Below are 16017 nucleotides of genomic sequence, written 5' to 3' on the forward strand. Positions count from 1 at the left end.
AGACTCCCATAAACACAGCAGGAACAGATAGTAAAGCCCACAGCTGTGTTTAAATGTCAGTGTTTATCTGTCAGACACAGGTAAACACTGACATTTAAACACGGCCTTAAGCTGCATTTTCACTTCACACACTTCTATTATTTGACCTGGATGTATGTTCGTTTTTCATTATCAGTGCCAAGTCAGTAATGTATTTGTGTTTTGACTACTTCTCCTGGTCTGAGTATTGGTGAAAAGGGTTCTGATTATCTGACTGACTGTTTATCTGGCTGTTTTTCTCTTTATCTGACTGTCTGCTTTTGTTTGTTTTGTCTGTCTGTATTTGTGTACCAGTATACGAGGCAGAGTGGAACTCCGCAAGAAGCTCAAGTGCAAATCCTTTAAGTGGTACTTGGACAACGTCTACCCAGAGCTCAAGTAAGAGTGTGTTTTGTGTTTTTGAACTTATCTGTTCAGGGAAAGGAAGCTTCTGCTGAGCATGCAACTGAGAGAGACGAGATATTTCAAAACGGACAATAAAACTGGCTTTATTAGTGTCTCGGGTATTTTAAAAGATTATTTCTTTTTTGGTTGTGGAGTTTGTATCATGTTTGTTTGTTTTCTTTGAAAAGGAGGATGCATTTTTCAATCAGTTTTTTCATCAAGGGGAGTGCTACTCTACCTCTGAAGACCACTGTACATATAATTGTGGCTCTGGAAGAGCTTTGTCCAGTCTGAGAAAATACCTTCTTTTAACTGAAAGCCAAAAAAATTTGACACAATCAAATCTTTGCAGATTGCAAATTATCAAGGCCTATAAGTCTGGCTATCTCAACCTCTGCTGCTTGAATTTTGATTATTCTGTTTTAAATCTGTGTCTTGGCCTTTGGCTCTCTCCCCTAACTTTAGTACCTTCAACTTTCTCAGGGAAAGAAGAAAGAAAAGTATTAGTTACTATTAGTAAAGATGATAACTTACAATACAAGCAATGCAGATAAGAGTTTAGAGGTTTAATCTGTGGCTGGGTTAATTTGACAGATTTTATGGTGTGGTCAGAACTTATTCTGTTTGCCAAAATGTACTCATATTTTGAGGCAAAAAGCACATAGCGCAGGTAATATTGTGGGCATGGTTGTAAGCACAAACTGCAGTTAGCATGGCCTGCGGGCTAGCAACAGAATTCTACAAGTTGCAAATTATACAGCTTTTTTTTTATCAAACACCGCACACCTGTGCAATGCTTTGTGCTGTCTACAAATGTGGCCCACTATGCACATCCTGTTTTTTAATAAATCTGTCAAAATTCATGTCCACAGTGAGTGTACATCCACCTTGAACCACATGCACACACATCTTTATGTCTTTTTGAACATCTCATTCATTGCCTTTGTGTTAAATGTGACCTGATTGGCTGAGCTCCCAGGGGTCCTGGTTCCCCAGACTAAGTGCCCTATCTACACGTACACAAACTCACACACGCACAATAACGCTTTATAAGATTTCAAGTGACTCCTTCATATATATATATATACCGTATACACATACTACTTACATGCACACAAACAATACAAATACCTTTAAGACACATAAGCACTCTCATTTCAATGCCTCCTCTCTCTTTTACACACACTTCAACACACACACGCATCATTTAAATACCCATTTATCCACTGGAGGCTGGTGTTAATCCCCCAGAATGGCATTAACAGGCTTGCTCTCAAGGGAAGACAGACCTGACCCTGAAAATGCAGAATAACCTTTAACGGGGTTATTAAAACAGAGAGAGATAGCAGATTGAATTAATGCTACAGGACTTAAGCCCGAGTTTATAGTGTGTCCGAGAATTTAACAAGAAAGCCTGAGAAAGTTTATCAAAGAGGAAGATTGGGAAGAAACTTTCTGAAGTAATGAGTTTAGAGAATCCTGGCCTTCAGCGGATTTGTTTAAGGTGCAGTGAGTCATTTTTGGAAACATTGATAAATCACTGTCCACGTAGCTGTGATATCTTGATGTAGTTAATGAGACTATGGTGGGTATGATTGCAGTCTTCTGTCTCATCTCACTGAGGCTGTATCTTAAAATTAAGACAGTATATCCTCTAAACCCTATTTGTTTCCAATTTGGGGTAAATGTGGTTTTGGAGATTAAAGCATAAATTCACTCAAATTACAAAACAAAAAAAACTTTTTCCCACTTATTTACCAGTTTTGGTGTTATTTGGATTGTATGAATTCCACGTTGTGTTTTCTCCATCAGGGTCCCAGACGACTCTGACTCTCAGTCCGGGGTGATCAGGCAGCGGCAAAACTGTCTGGAGTCTCGGAGGTTGGAAGGCCAGGAGCTGCCCGTCCTCACACTGGCTCCCTGTATAGGAACAGAGGGGGTGCCCGCCATCAACCAGGTGGGTCACCCAGGAGCTTGAAAGACAATGACAGGAAATATTGTAGCTCTCCCTAAGGTGAATGGGTAGAAAACAAATGATTCAGGGATACAGTGAAGGGTGACGACTTCTAAAGACAACAGTGTAGTCTTTTACAGGTCGTCAAATCAGCTGAAATCATAGCAGTTTTATTGTTTTGATACTACCACTGGAGGTTGCCCAAAGTCATAATTAAAATTCTGCACATAAAAGTCCTCACAAAAATGCATATTCCATGGATTGAGAGCATTGTTTTTAGCTAAATCTGTAGGTTTGGCCCCCTCATCGGCCTTACTTTCCATTATGGAATAGTAATTATCTCAAATTACTTATAAAAACATTAGAAGTGATCCTTATTTCTATTACTATCATGGACATAGATCATTTTTGGGTCATCATGAATGGAGTTTTCTTTTCCCTCAACTTTAAGCTCTGTGTAGGATATCAAGATTGTTGACTTTGGTGACTTCTATATGAGTATTATTTTTTGCCCACAAAACATTTTTCTACACATTTTTTCTAACTGTGGCTACACTAAGAGCCAGGAAATGTGAATGTGTAGTAGTGGGTTGCTGGAATAAACTGTATCCATTAAGATGGATGAGGAAGTATTGCTGACCCTCCTTTCCCGTCTCTTTTTCTCTCTCTAGCTGTCACTGGTCATTAGTAGATGAAACAAGATTCATGTAAGAGAGAGTCGTCAAATTAAAACCTAATAAGGTTACAGCAGAAGGTGTGTGTGTGAAACCTGGTTGTACAGTGCTCATTTTTCATATGTGAGCTCAACAATACACAAGAAGGGATTGTGTATATGTGTGTCAGTGAATTAAGGTGAGGCAGGGCTTCAGGTCATATGTGTGTCCATGTGCATATACTGCATATGTACTTGTGTTTGGACAGTTATTTTTCTTTGGTTATATGATATTGCATGTTTGAACTCATGAAAAAATACCCTAAACCATTTTTTTTCCAAAATGACCAGAAACAGTTGTCCACACATGGTTAGTATAGAGTCATAGTCCACTGTATGTAATATAGGAGTGTTTGTATGTGTGTGTGTGTGTGTGTGTGTGTGTGTGTGTGTGTTCTCCCAGCCATAATTAATACCCGTAGGATTCTCATTATTCCGTGTTTAGAGTGAGTGTGGAGGCTGTGATCCGCTCTAACAAGCCGCCTCACAGAGAGTGAACGTGTCAGCAGCTGAAATGCCTGAAGGCTGGAAAGGCCGTCCTGTGACTGGAAGGTCATTGGTACAAATCCCTGAACTCATAGAAAAAACCTGGCGAGGTGTGTGTGTGTATTTTAGTGAGAAACTCTCCTTTATCAACTTATGTAGAGAAGCCCTGAGGGAAGACTCTTGATCCCTGTTTGTTCATGTTTGGATGTCTGATTTGATCTGAGCAGCTCCCGGGTGGGAATGTTTTTAACATAAAGAATTAAATTCATTTTTCTAATTTTCTCCCTTGAAAAATGTTTTAAAAATGTTATTCCTCTGGTGTTTGCAAAAACCCTTAGCCAATCTAATTAAACAAAGGACTCCACATTAAAGGAAAATAATGTATCTTTACATCCCTAGTGTCATACAGGTTTGGCCATCATTCCATTCCATCATGTCGCCTATCAGTATTGGTTTCTTTTTACTATTTCCATGGTCTTTCAAGAACCTTAGCCAAGTAGTTTAGTTGTCTATACTTAACCAAACTTTAACCATTGAGGTTAAACTGTTAACTGACATGTCAATAATGATTAGATTTACTGTATAGTTTTACTGTGGCTACTGTGTAAGTTATTTTAATTTTAATCCTATTTTAATATAGGTTTAATGTATGTTTAATGTATGTATGTTTCTTATGCTACTGGATACTTGAATTTCCCTCGGGATAAATAAAGTATCTATCTCTCTCTCTCTCTCTCTGTCTCTCTCTATCTATCTATCTATCTATCATTTATCAATCATCCCTCACTGCATAAAAACTGTACAGTAATTACAGTACGTAACAGTTGAATCAGGAACCTGACCCACAAGCACAAATGTATGTTTGCATATTGAGTAATAATTTAAATGTTTGCTTTTTTTAAAATCTTTCAAGGATATTTGGGGATTGTTGGACATAAACTGATAGAAAATGGCAGGAAAACAAGACCCAGATTTTAAATAATTCTAATATATATATATATATATATATATATATATATATATATATATAAACAAAGATTATAGCTTCATAAAGACCACTTTGATCATATTGAGGCATTTCTAGCAGCTACAATAGAACAATAGCAGAACATAAGTTAAGTTATCTGAAACTGCCACTGTTAACATAAAGTTTCTGATTTAAATCTCTCAGAAACAAATAGAGGATTTCTTTAAAGTCACCATTTAACACCACTTACAGGGAGCAATCAATAGCAGACGCAGAGAGACCAATTTGTAAACCCACAGCAGCAGAAAACCGACCAGAATGCTGGTGATGTCAGTAACCTCAGATTCAAATGTCTTCTCCTTCTACAATACACAATTTGGCACAAATGTAATGAGTGTAAAAGCATGAAGTTATGTAGGGTTTATACTGTTGACTACATTAATATGGGGCAGCTCAGTCACAATACTCAGGAAAATAAAGCTTACGTTTGCATCTTTGTAGACAGGGCAGCAGGTGTCAACGTTATTTTGTGCCAAAGTGCACTTTGTTTTTACCTTTATTTATCCAGGGAACACTTCTGCTGAGCATGCAGGCTGTGTTTCAGCACTGACCTGCTTAATGTTTAACCACACAAAGTCTGAGCATGTTTACCTGCAAACCGATAACTCTTAAGTGATCTGCTTAAAAATCTGCCTAATTTCTCAAATAGCCTTTGTTTACATCATGTATTCATGTAACACTTGGTCTGCCTCCCATCACTCCTCTACATTTGATCCTGTAGTTTATTTTAGAAATACAGATCTGAGGTTTGGTGGTTCTGAATGCAGTGAAATGAGATGGGATAAAACCTTCTTTTACAGATACACAAACAAAAAAATATTTTTTAAATCAAATTTAGAAAGCCACACAAACCCTAGACAAGAATGCATAAATGTGCAAATTCCCAGATATTACTGAGCAAAGTGCAAAAGTATATATTAAGTTTTTGTATAATCATCTTAAGGAGAAATGCATAATAAATTGTATCTATGTGCTTATAAAAAGTAAGATATGTAATAATACTAATAATAATATTCAAATTATAGATTGTATATAGTGTGTAAAAATGCATATGATACAATAAAAATGGGATCATTTATTACAGAATATAGTGAGATAATGTGCTATAGTATCATGCAGTAAGATAGGTGTTATTATTATGGTGTAATTCTACTGCTACAACAAATAATAGCAATTGTTAATACTAACAATAAAAATAGCCTAGACAGAGATAAAAGTGAATAATATAATCAATTCACATGTATTATTTTTCTCAAAATATGTTCAAATGAAACCTTCAGTAGTTAGGTTGAACCCTGGGAGGCTCCAGCAGAGAAGATATATTGAGCTACATCACCAATTAACCTCCAATGTCATTCTCTTTACTGCAGTTCAATACATCAATCATACGGTGAAATAAACCCTGCAGCGTTGAGTTATTCCAGATAAAACTCCATACATCATAGAGCTACTTTGAAAAGACCTCCCGCTGTCCCTTCACCAACCAACTCACCCTCCGTTACTTCATTCAGACCAATGAGCAGGCTTATACACTATATTGCCAAAGGTTTTGGGTCGCCTGCCTTTACATGCACATGAAGGTTAATTACATCCCATTCTTAATCCGTAGGGTTTATATGGAATTGGCCCACCATTTGCAGCTTTAACAACTTCAGCTCTTCTGGGAAAGCTGTCCACAAGGTTTAGGAGTGTGTTCATGGGAATTTTTTACCATTCTTCAAGAAGTGCATTTGTGAGGTCATAGATGTCGGACGAGAAGACCCAGCTCGTAGTCTCTGCTATAATTCATCCCAGAGGTGTTGTAATGGGTTGGGGTCAGGACTCCATGCAGGCCAGTCAAGTTCTCACACCAAACTCATCCATGTCTTTGTGGACCTTACTTTGTGCACTGGTGCGCAATCATGTTGGAACAGGAAGAGGCCATCCCCAAACTGTTACCACAAAGTTGGGAGCATGAAATTGTCCAAAATGTCTAGGGATGCTGAAGCATTAACAGTTCCTTTCACTAGAACTAAGGGACCAAGCCCAACCCCTGAAAAACAACCCCACACCATTATCCCCCTCCACCAAACTTTACACTGGGCACAGTACAATCAGGCAAGTACCGTTCTCCTGGCAACCGCCAAACCCAGACTCATCCATTGGATTGCCAGAGAGAGAAGTGTGATTCGTCACTCCAGAGAACACGTCTCCAGTGTGTCCAGTGGCGGCGAGCTTTACACCACTGCTTCTGGCACATTGCATTGCACTTGGTGATGTAAGACTTGGATACAGCTGCTCGGCCATGGAAACTCATTCCATGAAGCTCTCTACACACTGTTCTTGAGCTAATCTGAAGGCCACATGACATTTGGAGGTCTGTAGCTATTGACTTTGCAGAAAGTTGGACACTGTGTGCCTCAGCATGTTCTGACCCCGATCTGTGATTTTATGTGGCCTACCACTTCATGGCTGAGTTTCTGTTGTTCCCAATCACTTCCACTTTGTTATGATACCAGTTGGAATATATACCATGGGATATTTAGTAGTGAAGAAATTTTACGAATAGATTTATTGCACAGGTGGCAACCAATCGTGGTGCCACGCTTGAATTCACTGAACTCCTGAGAGTGACCCATTCTTTCACAAATGTTTGTAGAAGCAGTCTGCATGCCTAGGTGCTTGATTTTATGAACCTGTGACCATGGAAGTGATTGGAACAGCTGAATTCAATGAGTCAGAGGGGTGTCCTAAAACCTTTGGCAATATAGTGTAGCAGTATGATAATAAAGACTTTTAGCTCAGAATACTGATCATTTTAATAGTATCATGATACGATACGGACCTAGGCCACTCACTGCTAGCCAACGCTGACGTTGGACTAGTCAACTAAAGTTATGACAGAATTAGGGGACTATACTAGGCTACAAATCAATGCCAAATAGCGTAAACTGAGTGAGCACCCGTATCTGGCGGCCTCACTTTATTATAGCGTTGTTTTTTTATAACATTATGATTACATTAGCTTATTAATGTTGATTAATCAGCCCAGAATTAATCGAATTAATCATCTTTCATTCTCATCATCATCAAATGGCACACACAGTACCTCCCTGTGCCCTCCCTCAGATTCCCTGTTTCTGAATTTTGCTGGTGATAGCCAGTGGTGAAAAAAGTATTCAGATTCTTTACTCATGTAAAATTAGCAATAATTCAATATAAATATCATAAGCTGCTCACAAGTCTTTGAGCTAGAGTCCAAGACAAGTGTCAAGTCTCTGAGCAAGAGTCCAAGTCAAGTCTCAAGTGTCACGTGGTTATAATGAATGTTGTATAACCTGCTGCGTTCAATTCAGGCTGCTTATAAAACTGCATCACTCTAAATTCTGTAACCTGTTTTTTACTTACAGAGCACAAACATGTAATGTGCAATGCAATTAATGACAGCTTATTAACTACTGTAAGTCAACACATCCCCCAGACTCTCAAAACAATAAATCTGTTTTTCAAAGAGCACAGCCATGTAATGTGCAATGCAGTCAATAACAGCTTAAACTCCTGAAAGTCAACACACCACCAGACTCTAACTAAATAAATCTGTAACATTACATGATTCATTCATTCATTCATTTATTTAAGGACAGTGCACATTAATTAACATTTCTGTAAATGTGCCAGTGTTAGCCAGCAGGCTAATTTTCAACTGTAGTCCATATTAACAATCCGATTAACAATGAACCTGTAACCTGTTTGCAGCCAACGGTAATAATTGACATAATGGCAGCCAGCGGGGCGTAAATGTTTACGTTAATCGACCACCACAAGTTTGGCATGTAAACAACTGCTCATTCATTTTTTCATAACAGACGACAGTCGGAGTAAACCTCCCGTAGGTTGTAGCTAAAACAAGAAGCAAGCTAACGTTAGATGGCCAATGCTGAGCTAAACATGTTTATTAACCTCAGGTTACTAACCTATTTTGCGTTCAGCGCTTCTTTGTTTGGTTCCAGTTGTATGAACTTTTAAAGCCAATGTTTATGATGAATGGCACAGCAGCTGGCGCTGTTTGTTGTCCTCTTGCGCGTGCAGCTGATACTACCTGTTCCATAGGCAGGTTATAGGTAACGGAGGGAAAGGAGCAAGCTCATCAGCGTTTCCTAAAAATAAACATTGTTCAGTGTTCACGAGTCCCGCACCTCAAGGGACTCAAGTCCGAGTCTCAAACGATGTAGTGGAGTTAAAGATAATTGTTACAATGTTATATACTGTTGGATAGAAATGTCTGTAGCAGTGCTTCATACTTTATAAGTTCATCAACGTTTGTGTGTAAAATCTTAATCTGTAAATGTACTAGTAACTAGAGCTGTCAAAATAAAGTAATGGAGTAAAAAGTAAATCATGAATTGTAGGACCTCCAATTTGTGTCACATTCCACCACTGGTGACAGCTTCTGAAATATCTAATATACATATATATATATATATATATATATATATATATATATATATAATAAAACATTGCTGTTTTTTATTGTTTCATGTCATTGCAAATTTGATATGTTTGGGTTTGTCGTTAATATAATAATTGACCACAACATTATAATCTCTAATACTGTAATAATTCTAACTATTAATAATAACATGGGGGTTATTAGAATAGTTAACTGTTATTAAAACATTAAAATATGAGGCACCCCTTTTTAAAGAAAGACACACACAAATACCGGACAGGTTGCATTTACCATGGATCCTGCTAGCTACTATAATAACCCTGACCTAGTTACACAGCTTGTGTGTTTGTCTGTGAGTGTGTATGTGTGTGTGTGTGTGTGTGTGTGTGTGTGTGTGTGTGTATGTTTGTTTCTCCTCTGAGCTCTTATTTTCTTTCCTAACACGTATTTCTCCTACATGATCATTAATACATCAGGGTGGTGTTACTTTGAACCTTGACCTCCTTAGCATTGCTTTCTATAAACTTGTGTGTGTTTGTGTGTGTGTGTGTTTGTGCGTGTTTGTGTGTACACACATCAGCACTACTGCTACTACCACGCCAGTGTGTCTGTGTGGCTTTGAATATTTTAGAGGCTACAGCTCTGTTTGTCTTGTATTTTCTACACTGTAACAGATTAGCACATTATAGCTTAGCTGCCCTATGTGCCAGCCAGTGTAATGGGAATGACTGACTGACTGACTGACTGACATTACAGCGTACTACCCAATGTACATTTTCTCTGTTGGAATTGTGTTATTTGCAACAGCTCAACCTCATGATCCCTTTTCTTTAAATACTCTTCTCCATATTACTCTTTTCCATCTTTATCAGTGCAAGCATTTTAGGAAAATTAAAGCACCGGTGAGCGACTCTTCTGACTAGATATGCCATCTGATACTCAGTCCTAAATTAGAACTAGTTCAGTTATTAAGAAGGTTGGTTATTTTATCGGTACTTGAGGAAACCAAAGAGTGAGATTTATTTCAGTCTTTTTTTTATAGCAGGAGAGACTTGATTGAGTTAACAATATAATTTATTGACACAGTATAGATTGAATGACAATGCAAAGTCAATTGGCGATTAGACTCCATCGTAGAAATCCCCTCAGTGGAGTCTAGACACTGGTGGTGGTGGGATGAAGGATGGAGAAGATGCCGGGGATCTGATTAGAATAGAGGAAGACTTCTTCTGGGCTGAACTGTGCCTGGATCTGGTGAGCAGGAGGTGAATGTGGTGGAGCCACAACAGTTGTGATTGGCCTCGGTGCAAATATTTTTCTTGTGCCCCCCACCCCCTGCCCCAAAAAGCACGCTTGTGTACACACGGGTGTATAGACACACAACAACACCACACAGTTGCCAACCTGCAGCCTTTGATCAGCACCACGGACAGCGGCCGAAGTGGCAAGTATATGAAAGCAAATCAAACAGCCTCGCTCTGCACTCAAACCCCCACAGCCTGCTTCCTCAGACTATCCAACAACAAAAATAGCTTTAGCCAGCCTACAATAACAAATCAACAGAAAGTAGCTGACACAGTAACCACAGAACAAATAGCGATCAAGAAAAGCAAATCATTAAAGGCCTACACAGTATGAATGAACGGATGAGAGCATCTGATCACATTACACGTGGCCTTTGTGGCTGTCCCTCGTGGGCCCTTGTAATCAGCCGGGCCCCCCTGGTGCAATGGACCAGCTGCACCGTCAGTACTTACGCCAGTGGGGCGGAGGAGAGCCACAACGATTCAAACTGAAATGACAGATGTCATCAGAGTAGAGAACAGATATGATAGTGACTTGATTGGCTGAGCTGATTGTGGTGAAACCTTAATGTAAAGCTAGGTGAGAACAGCCATAGTCACCTGTTGGAGAGAAAAGTTAGTGAATGAGAGAGATTTGTGAGTGACGGGTAAAGACAGTCTTCCTGGTTGAACTTAACGCTGAGCTTCCTTTACAGAGACCCAACAATTCGCACCATGAGCAGGAGTGTGATGTTATTTATTATTACACGTGCTGGTCTTCTTAAGCAAAACCATTAGTTGATCATCATGTCATTTCCAGGAGTCAGACTATCCCAGTTTAAATTTAAATTATATCATAATGATAAATTAAGCGGAACAACAGTGTTTTTCCAGCTTTTTGGCGACTGTTTGTGGAAGACTTTTTCATGTTTCATCATGACAATGCCACCATGTAAAAGCCAGGTACATAAAGATATTGGTTTTCCCTGCTAGGTGTTGATTGGCGTGCACAGAGCCCTGACCGCAAACCCCATTCACCACCTTTTGGGTGAACTGGAGTGCAAGCCAGACCTTATTTCCCAACGTCAGTGTTGGATCTCACTAATGCTGTTGCGGCTGAATGGGAGCCAATCCCTGCAGCCAGGTTCAACATCTGGTGGAAAGCCTGAAAAAAGAACAGCAAGGGCTGTTTTGGCAGCAGATTAATGCCAGTGGTTTTGAAATTAGATTAATCAGTGAATCTATTACATAAAGGTTTGAGGATCCACATAATGTTGGCCATATCTTTATTTCATTCCTGATGTAAAATCTTTATTTGTAAAGTAGTTACTACAGATGCCAGATAACTTGGTGCTCTAAACATATAGGTACACAAAATGGAAATACACAGGTTAAGTACTGAATGGCGAATAGGTTCTTACTAAATGTCACCTTTCTACATTCCTCACTTCTCCCTGAATGACTACATCTTCACAGTCGCTTATCAGAAACAAAGCTGAAGCGAAGGTAGAGGTAGAACTCGAAAATGTCAGTATTCGAGAGCCAAACTGACAAACAACATGAGAAACACTGAAACTATAAATAAAATCATTAACTTTCTCGTTCTCTGTCTCTAGGAGTGGGTGTACACTCACGGGCAGCAGATCCGACAGCAGCAGCACTGTCTGTCTCTGTCCACCACCTTCCCTGCCTCCCAGGTCCTGCTGCTGCCCTGCAACATGGCCGACGGCAAGCAGGTCTGCACACACACACACGCACAAACACACATAGATGCATTTCAGGCAGTGTGTAGCTGCAGGCGAGTCACTACTGAATTTCATATGGCTGATAAATTAATCTAAATGTTAATTAATCCAAAGCAAAATTTGTGTAAAGATGATTGTTACACACACACCCACACGCTGCAGGGGCCGATGCTTGACACTTTTTTGGACAGGCAGCTTGAATCCTCTTTGCACACACACACACACACGCACACTTGTCATTACCTGACCAGTGGGCACCTTGACGGCATCCCAGAAGCCCCTGCAGCAGAGAACAACCTGACAACCAATAAATCACCTAAGAGAGAGAGAGAGAAGGAGAGGAAGAGAGGCACAGGTGGAAAGGTGAAGCAAGACAGACAAAAGAGAGAGAGGGAGGGAGAGGACAGAGAGGTGGGACAGGAAAGAACGAGGGTGGTAAGTCGAGAGAGAGAGAGGGAGGTAGCTGAAGATTAGCTCATTACACATCACCAACTGTTCAGTCTGCATGGAAAAATGTGCTGAATTGTGTATGTGTGTTAATCCCATTGTGTGTGTGTGTGTGTGTGTGTTAATCCTATCCGTAGTCTTTCAATATACAGCAAATCCACTAGATATGTGGACACGATCAGACATGAAAAGAGTGTTTAAATGTTTTACACGCGTGTGTGTTTGATTCATTTTGTGCTTGTCGTTGCTGTTATTATGCATTATTTGATCTATGAGTCATCAGGGACGAGTGAGAAAGATGAAGTGGCCAGAAAGAAAGAGGTGGAGAGAGATTAATACAAAAAAAGAGATAAGGAAATAAAGAGAGAAAAGGCAAGCAGGGAAGTAAGAGGAAAAGAGGAGGAGAAAGGTAAAGAATGACTTGATGATGAAAAGGAAAGCTTAGGCTTAGAAGAGAGGGATGGGAAAGAGAGAGGGATAAAAGAGGTGAAAACAGAAGAGTAAAGACAAAGGTCCTAAACAAACGGGCTAGTAATACGTCATATAACGCGTCATTTTGTGCCTGTGGCACGCAGCGAATACACAGCAACACGTCAACAGGACCTCAAAGCAAAGTAAGAAGTTAATAAATCAAATCTGGACTCAGGTGTGTTATTTTACCTGAAGAGCCAGTCCTTCCTTCTCTGCCTTTCCAAAAGTGAGACTGTGGCTTTGACAGGTGTGGATATTTTTATACTTACGAATAAGTTCCCATGTGGCAGCAACAACACCACAGAAGAAGATGTGCTGTCACCACACAGGACAAGACGTCGAGATACAGTAGACATCAAGTCGAGGGAGGAAATCAGGAATAAAAAGTCTGTTTTTCCGGATTAGGACGGTGATGTGTGATCTGGAGTTAAGACAGGAAGAGAGAGAAAAATAGAGCCAAAGAAATAAAGAGAAAGATAAAATGAAAGAAAGGAAGGATGAAGGAAAGAAGAAATAGTTAAAGACAGTAGATAGGAAGATAGGAAGACGGGGGAAGGAAGGAAGGAAGGAAGAGTTGAAGATAGTATGGTAGTTAGGAAGACGGGGAGGAAGAAAGTAGACAAAAAGGTTGATGGGAAGGAAAAAAGGAAAGAGAATGAAAGGAGGGAAGTAAGATAGGAAGGAAGGTAGGAAGGAATGAAGAAAGAGTTAAAGACAGTATGGTAGGCGGGAAGACGTGGTGGAAGGAAAGAACTAAAGAAAGTGAGGAAGAAAACAAAAAGGAAGGAAGGAAGGAATAGGCAGGAAGGAACAAAGGAAAAACAGAAAGAAAGAAAAACAGGAAAGGCTGGAGGGAGAATTGGACTAAGGGCCAAATAAAGGAAAGAGGCAGAAAGAGCTGAGGTGTGTGACTAGTAAATGAGTTGTACACAAAACACACACACACATTCGTGCACAGCTCACACACAGAGGTGTTATATACTGTAGCTGGAGGAGATTCAGTTTTACCCTGTTAAATATATATATGTGTGTGTGTGTGTATCATATACCAGACTGTTAACTGACTAAAAAAACTGTAGTACACACACACACACACACACACACATTATAGCTGAGTTGTATTATAGCTGAGCCACTGAAGTGCATCGCTGTCATGTAACTGAAACTAGTAAACCTTTGTACCAACACACATACAAACACACACACAGAGTGCTGTTACATGTCCCAGTAGAGTGTGCGCGTGTATGTCTGCGTGCGTGCGTGTCAGAAGGCAGGAAGTAGAGCGATGATAGCTAATTAGGACGAAGATCCATGGGAGAAACACAGCCCAGATCTGACTGGTAGAGAGACACTGACACATGCAGCAAAAAAAAATGCTGCTCTAACAGTCCAGAGAGGGAAAATAGCTGAAGCTGGAGTATCCACTTATTAAAAGTCAAAAGTAGCCTACAATCTATGTAACTTCCTATTATATTTATAACTTTATTGCAGACACAGGTCCATATAACACATGGAAGGAAATACATAAATAAAAAATACATACATAAAAATTCCATATTAGCCTAGGATATACAGACTATTGCAGCAATGTCGTCTTAACCTAGAAGTGTATCTAAGCAGCTTCAATTATATGATTCTCTGACTTGTCCAGGCGACACATAAAACTAAACATCAGTTGTCTTAAGAGTGTGTGACTGTAATTCACCAGGATGTATTATTTTTAACAGCTGATTCATTGTGTTGCTTTTACATGTGACTGCTGTTTGGAGTATAACCGGATTGGCTACATCTTAAAGAAAATGACAAGGAAATCAAATCCCAAACCTTTGGAATTCCCCTGAGGGAAGAAAGTTAGAAAGAAAGAAGAAGAAGTTATTAAATTTTCACACATGCAAAAGCCCTAAAGGAGGGAATTTTTACCCTGAGATGACCTGAGCCTGACCCCACCCAGTGCATCCTGGGACAGGCTCCCGTCTCCCCTCTGTCACCCTGGGAAAGAACAAATGCATTGAGAATTTAATATATTTACAGTATTTAAAAGAGAGATGGTGATGTGTAGAGAAAGACAGATGCAAAGTGTTACACTCGCAAACTGACGTCGGCAGTGCTGCAGCACTCAGTAATGAGGTGAATACTAATTGATTTACTTTTAATTATCCCTCGGTCTTTTTTTTCCAATTAAAAAGCTCCACGGCCCGTCTTTACACTGTGATGAGCGTGTCATCTTGACAATGCCGCAATAGACCCACAATGCAACTCTACAGAACAAAGCCAATGTGTGTGTGCGTGTGTTTTTTTTTTACAAGGCCTTACAAGATCGAGATACATGACAGTGATACGCTTCAGAGGCCCAGCAAACACAACATGGCTGCTCCCTGCCAATATACACTGATGATACAAAGAACATGTGCACACTCACAAAGATATACTTTCAGATATTACATGGTTGCACACACAGATTCTGTTTTTCTCTGGTCTCCTGTTTTTTCACTTTCTCTCTCTCTCTCTCTCTCCCTCTTTGTCTGTCAATCTTAGCTTTCTCTCTCTCTCTCTGATGACTGGCTTTCAGACCCACAGCTGCCTGTTTTCATGTCTGATCATATCTGCTGCTTTGTTTTCCAGCTAAAGAATCCAGCAATGAATAATGCACACACACACACACACACACATACACACACACACGCACACACATACACACACACTCTGCAAAGTGTCTGTATTGTCAAAGAACCACTGAATCAAAGCAAAAAGTCAGTAGAGGTCTCCATCTAGTGGTGACTGATAGGAATCGCCACCACCACTACCAGTTGGTAGAGCGGTGCCTTGGAAGGTCAAGCGGCTGTAGCACAGATTAAAGCAGGTTCATTGTAATCATTGGTCGAGCCCCAGCTCCTCCTGTCACCGTGTGGACGTTAACTTTAGGAATACAATTAACTCAACACTGCTGCTGATGTGTGTGTGTGTGTGTGTGTGTGTGTGTGTGTGTGGGAAATATGTCCCTTTGGACTGTGCCAAATGAAAATCCCTTAAACATAATATA

At 39.8% G+C, this 16017-nt stretch overlaps 1 protein-coding gene across 1 annotated transcript in view; it reads left to right on the plus strand.

Moving 5' to 3' along the window:
* The window catches only part of galnt14 (UDP-N-acetyl-alpha-D-galactosamine:polypeptide N-acetylgalactosaminyltransferase 14 (GalNAc-T14)), a 168052-nt gene that overhangs the window by 148456 nt on the left and 3579 nt on the right, over positions 1-16017 (plus strand). Inside the window, exons 12-14 of the mRNA XM_038726536.1 lie at positions 334-417; positions 2236-2380; positions 11931-12050. Of these exons, the coding sequence (XP_038582464.1) occupies positions 334-417; positions 2236-2380; positions 11931-12050 (349 nt within the window). The remainder of the gene's footprint in view (positions 1-333; positions 418-2235; positions 2381-11930; positions 12051-16017) is intronic.

This window comes from Micropterus salmoides, unplaced genomic scaffold, assembly GCF_014851395.1.
Source record: "Micropterus salmoides isolate LMB-PRFRI ecotype aquatic unplaced genomic scaffold, ASM1485139v1 Ms_hic_scaffold_18, whole genome shotgun sequence".
Taxonomy (NCBI): Eukaryota; Metazoa; Chordata; class Actinopteri; order Centrarchiformes; family Centrarchidae; genus Micropterus; species Micropterus salmoides.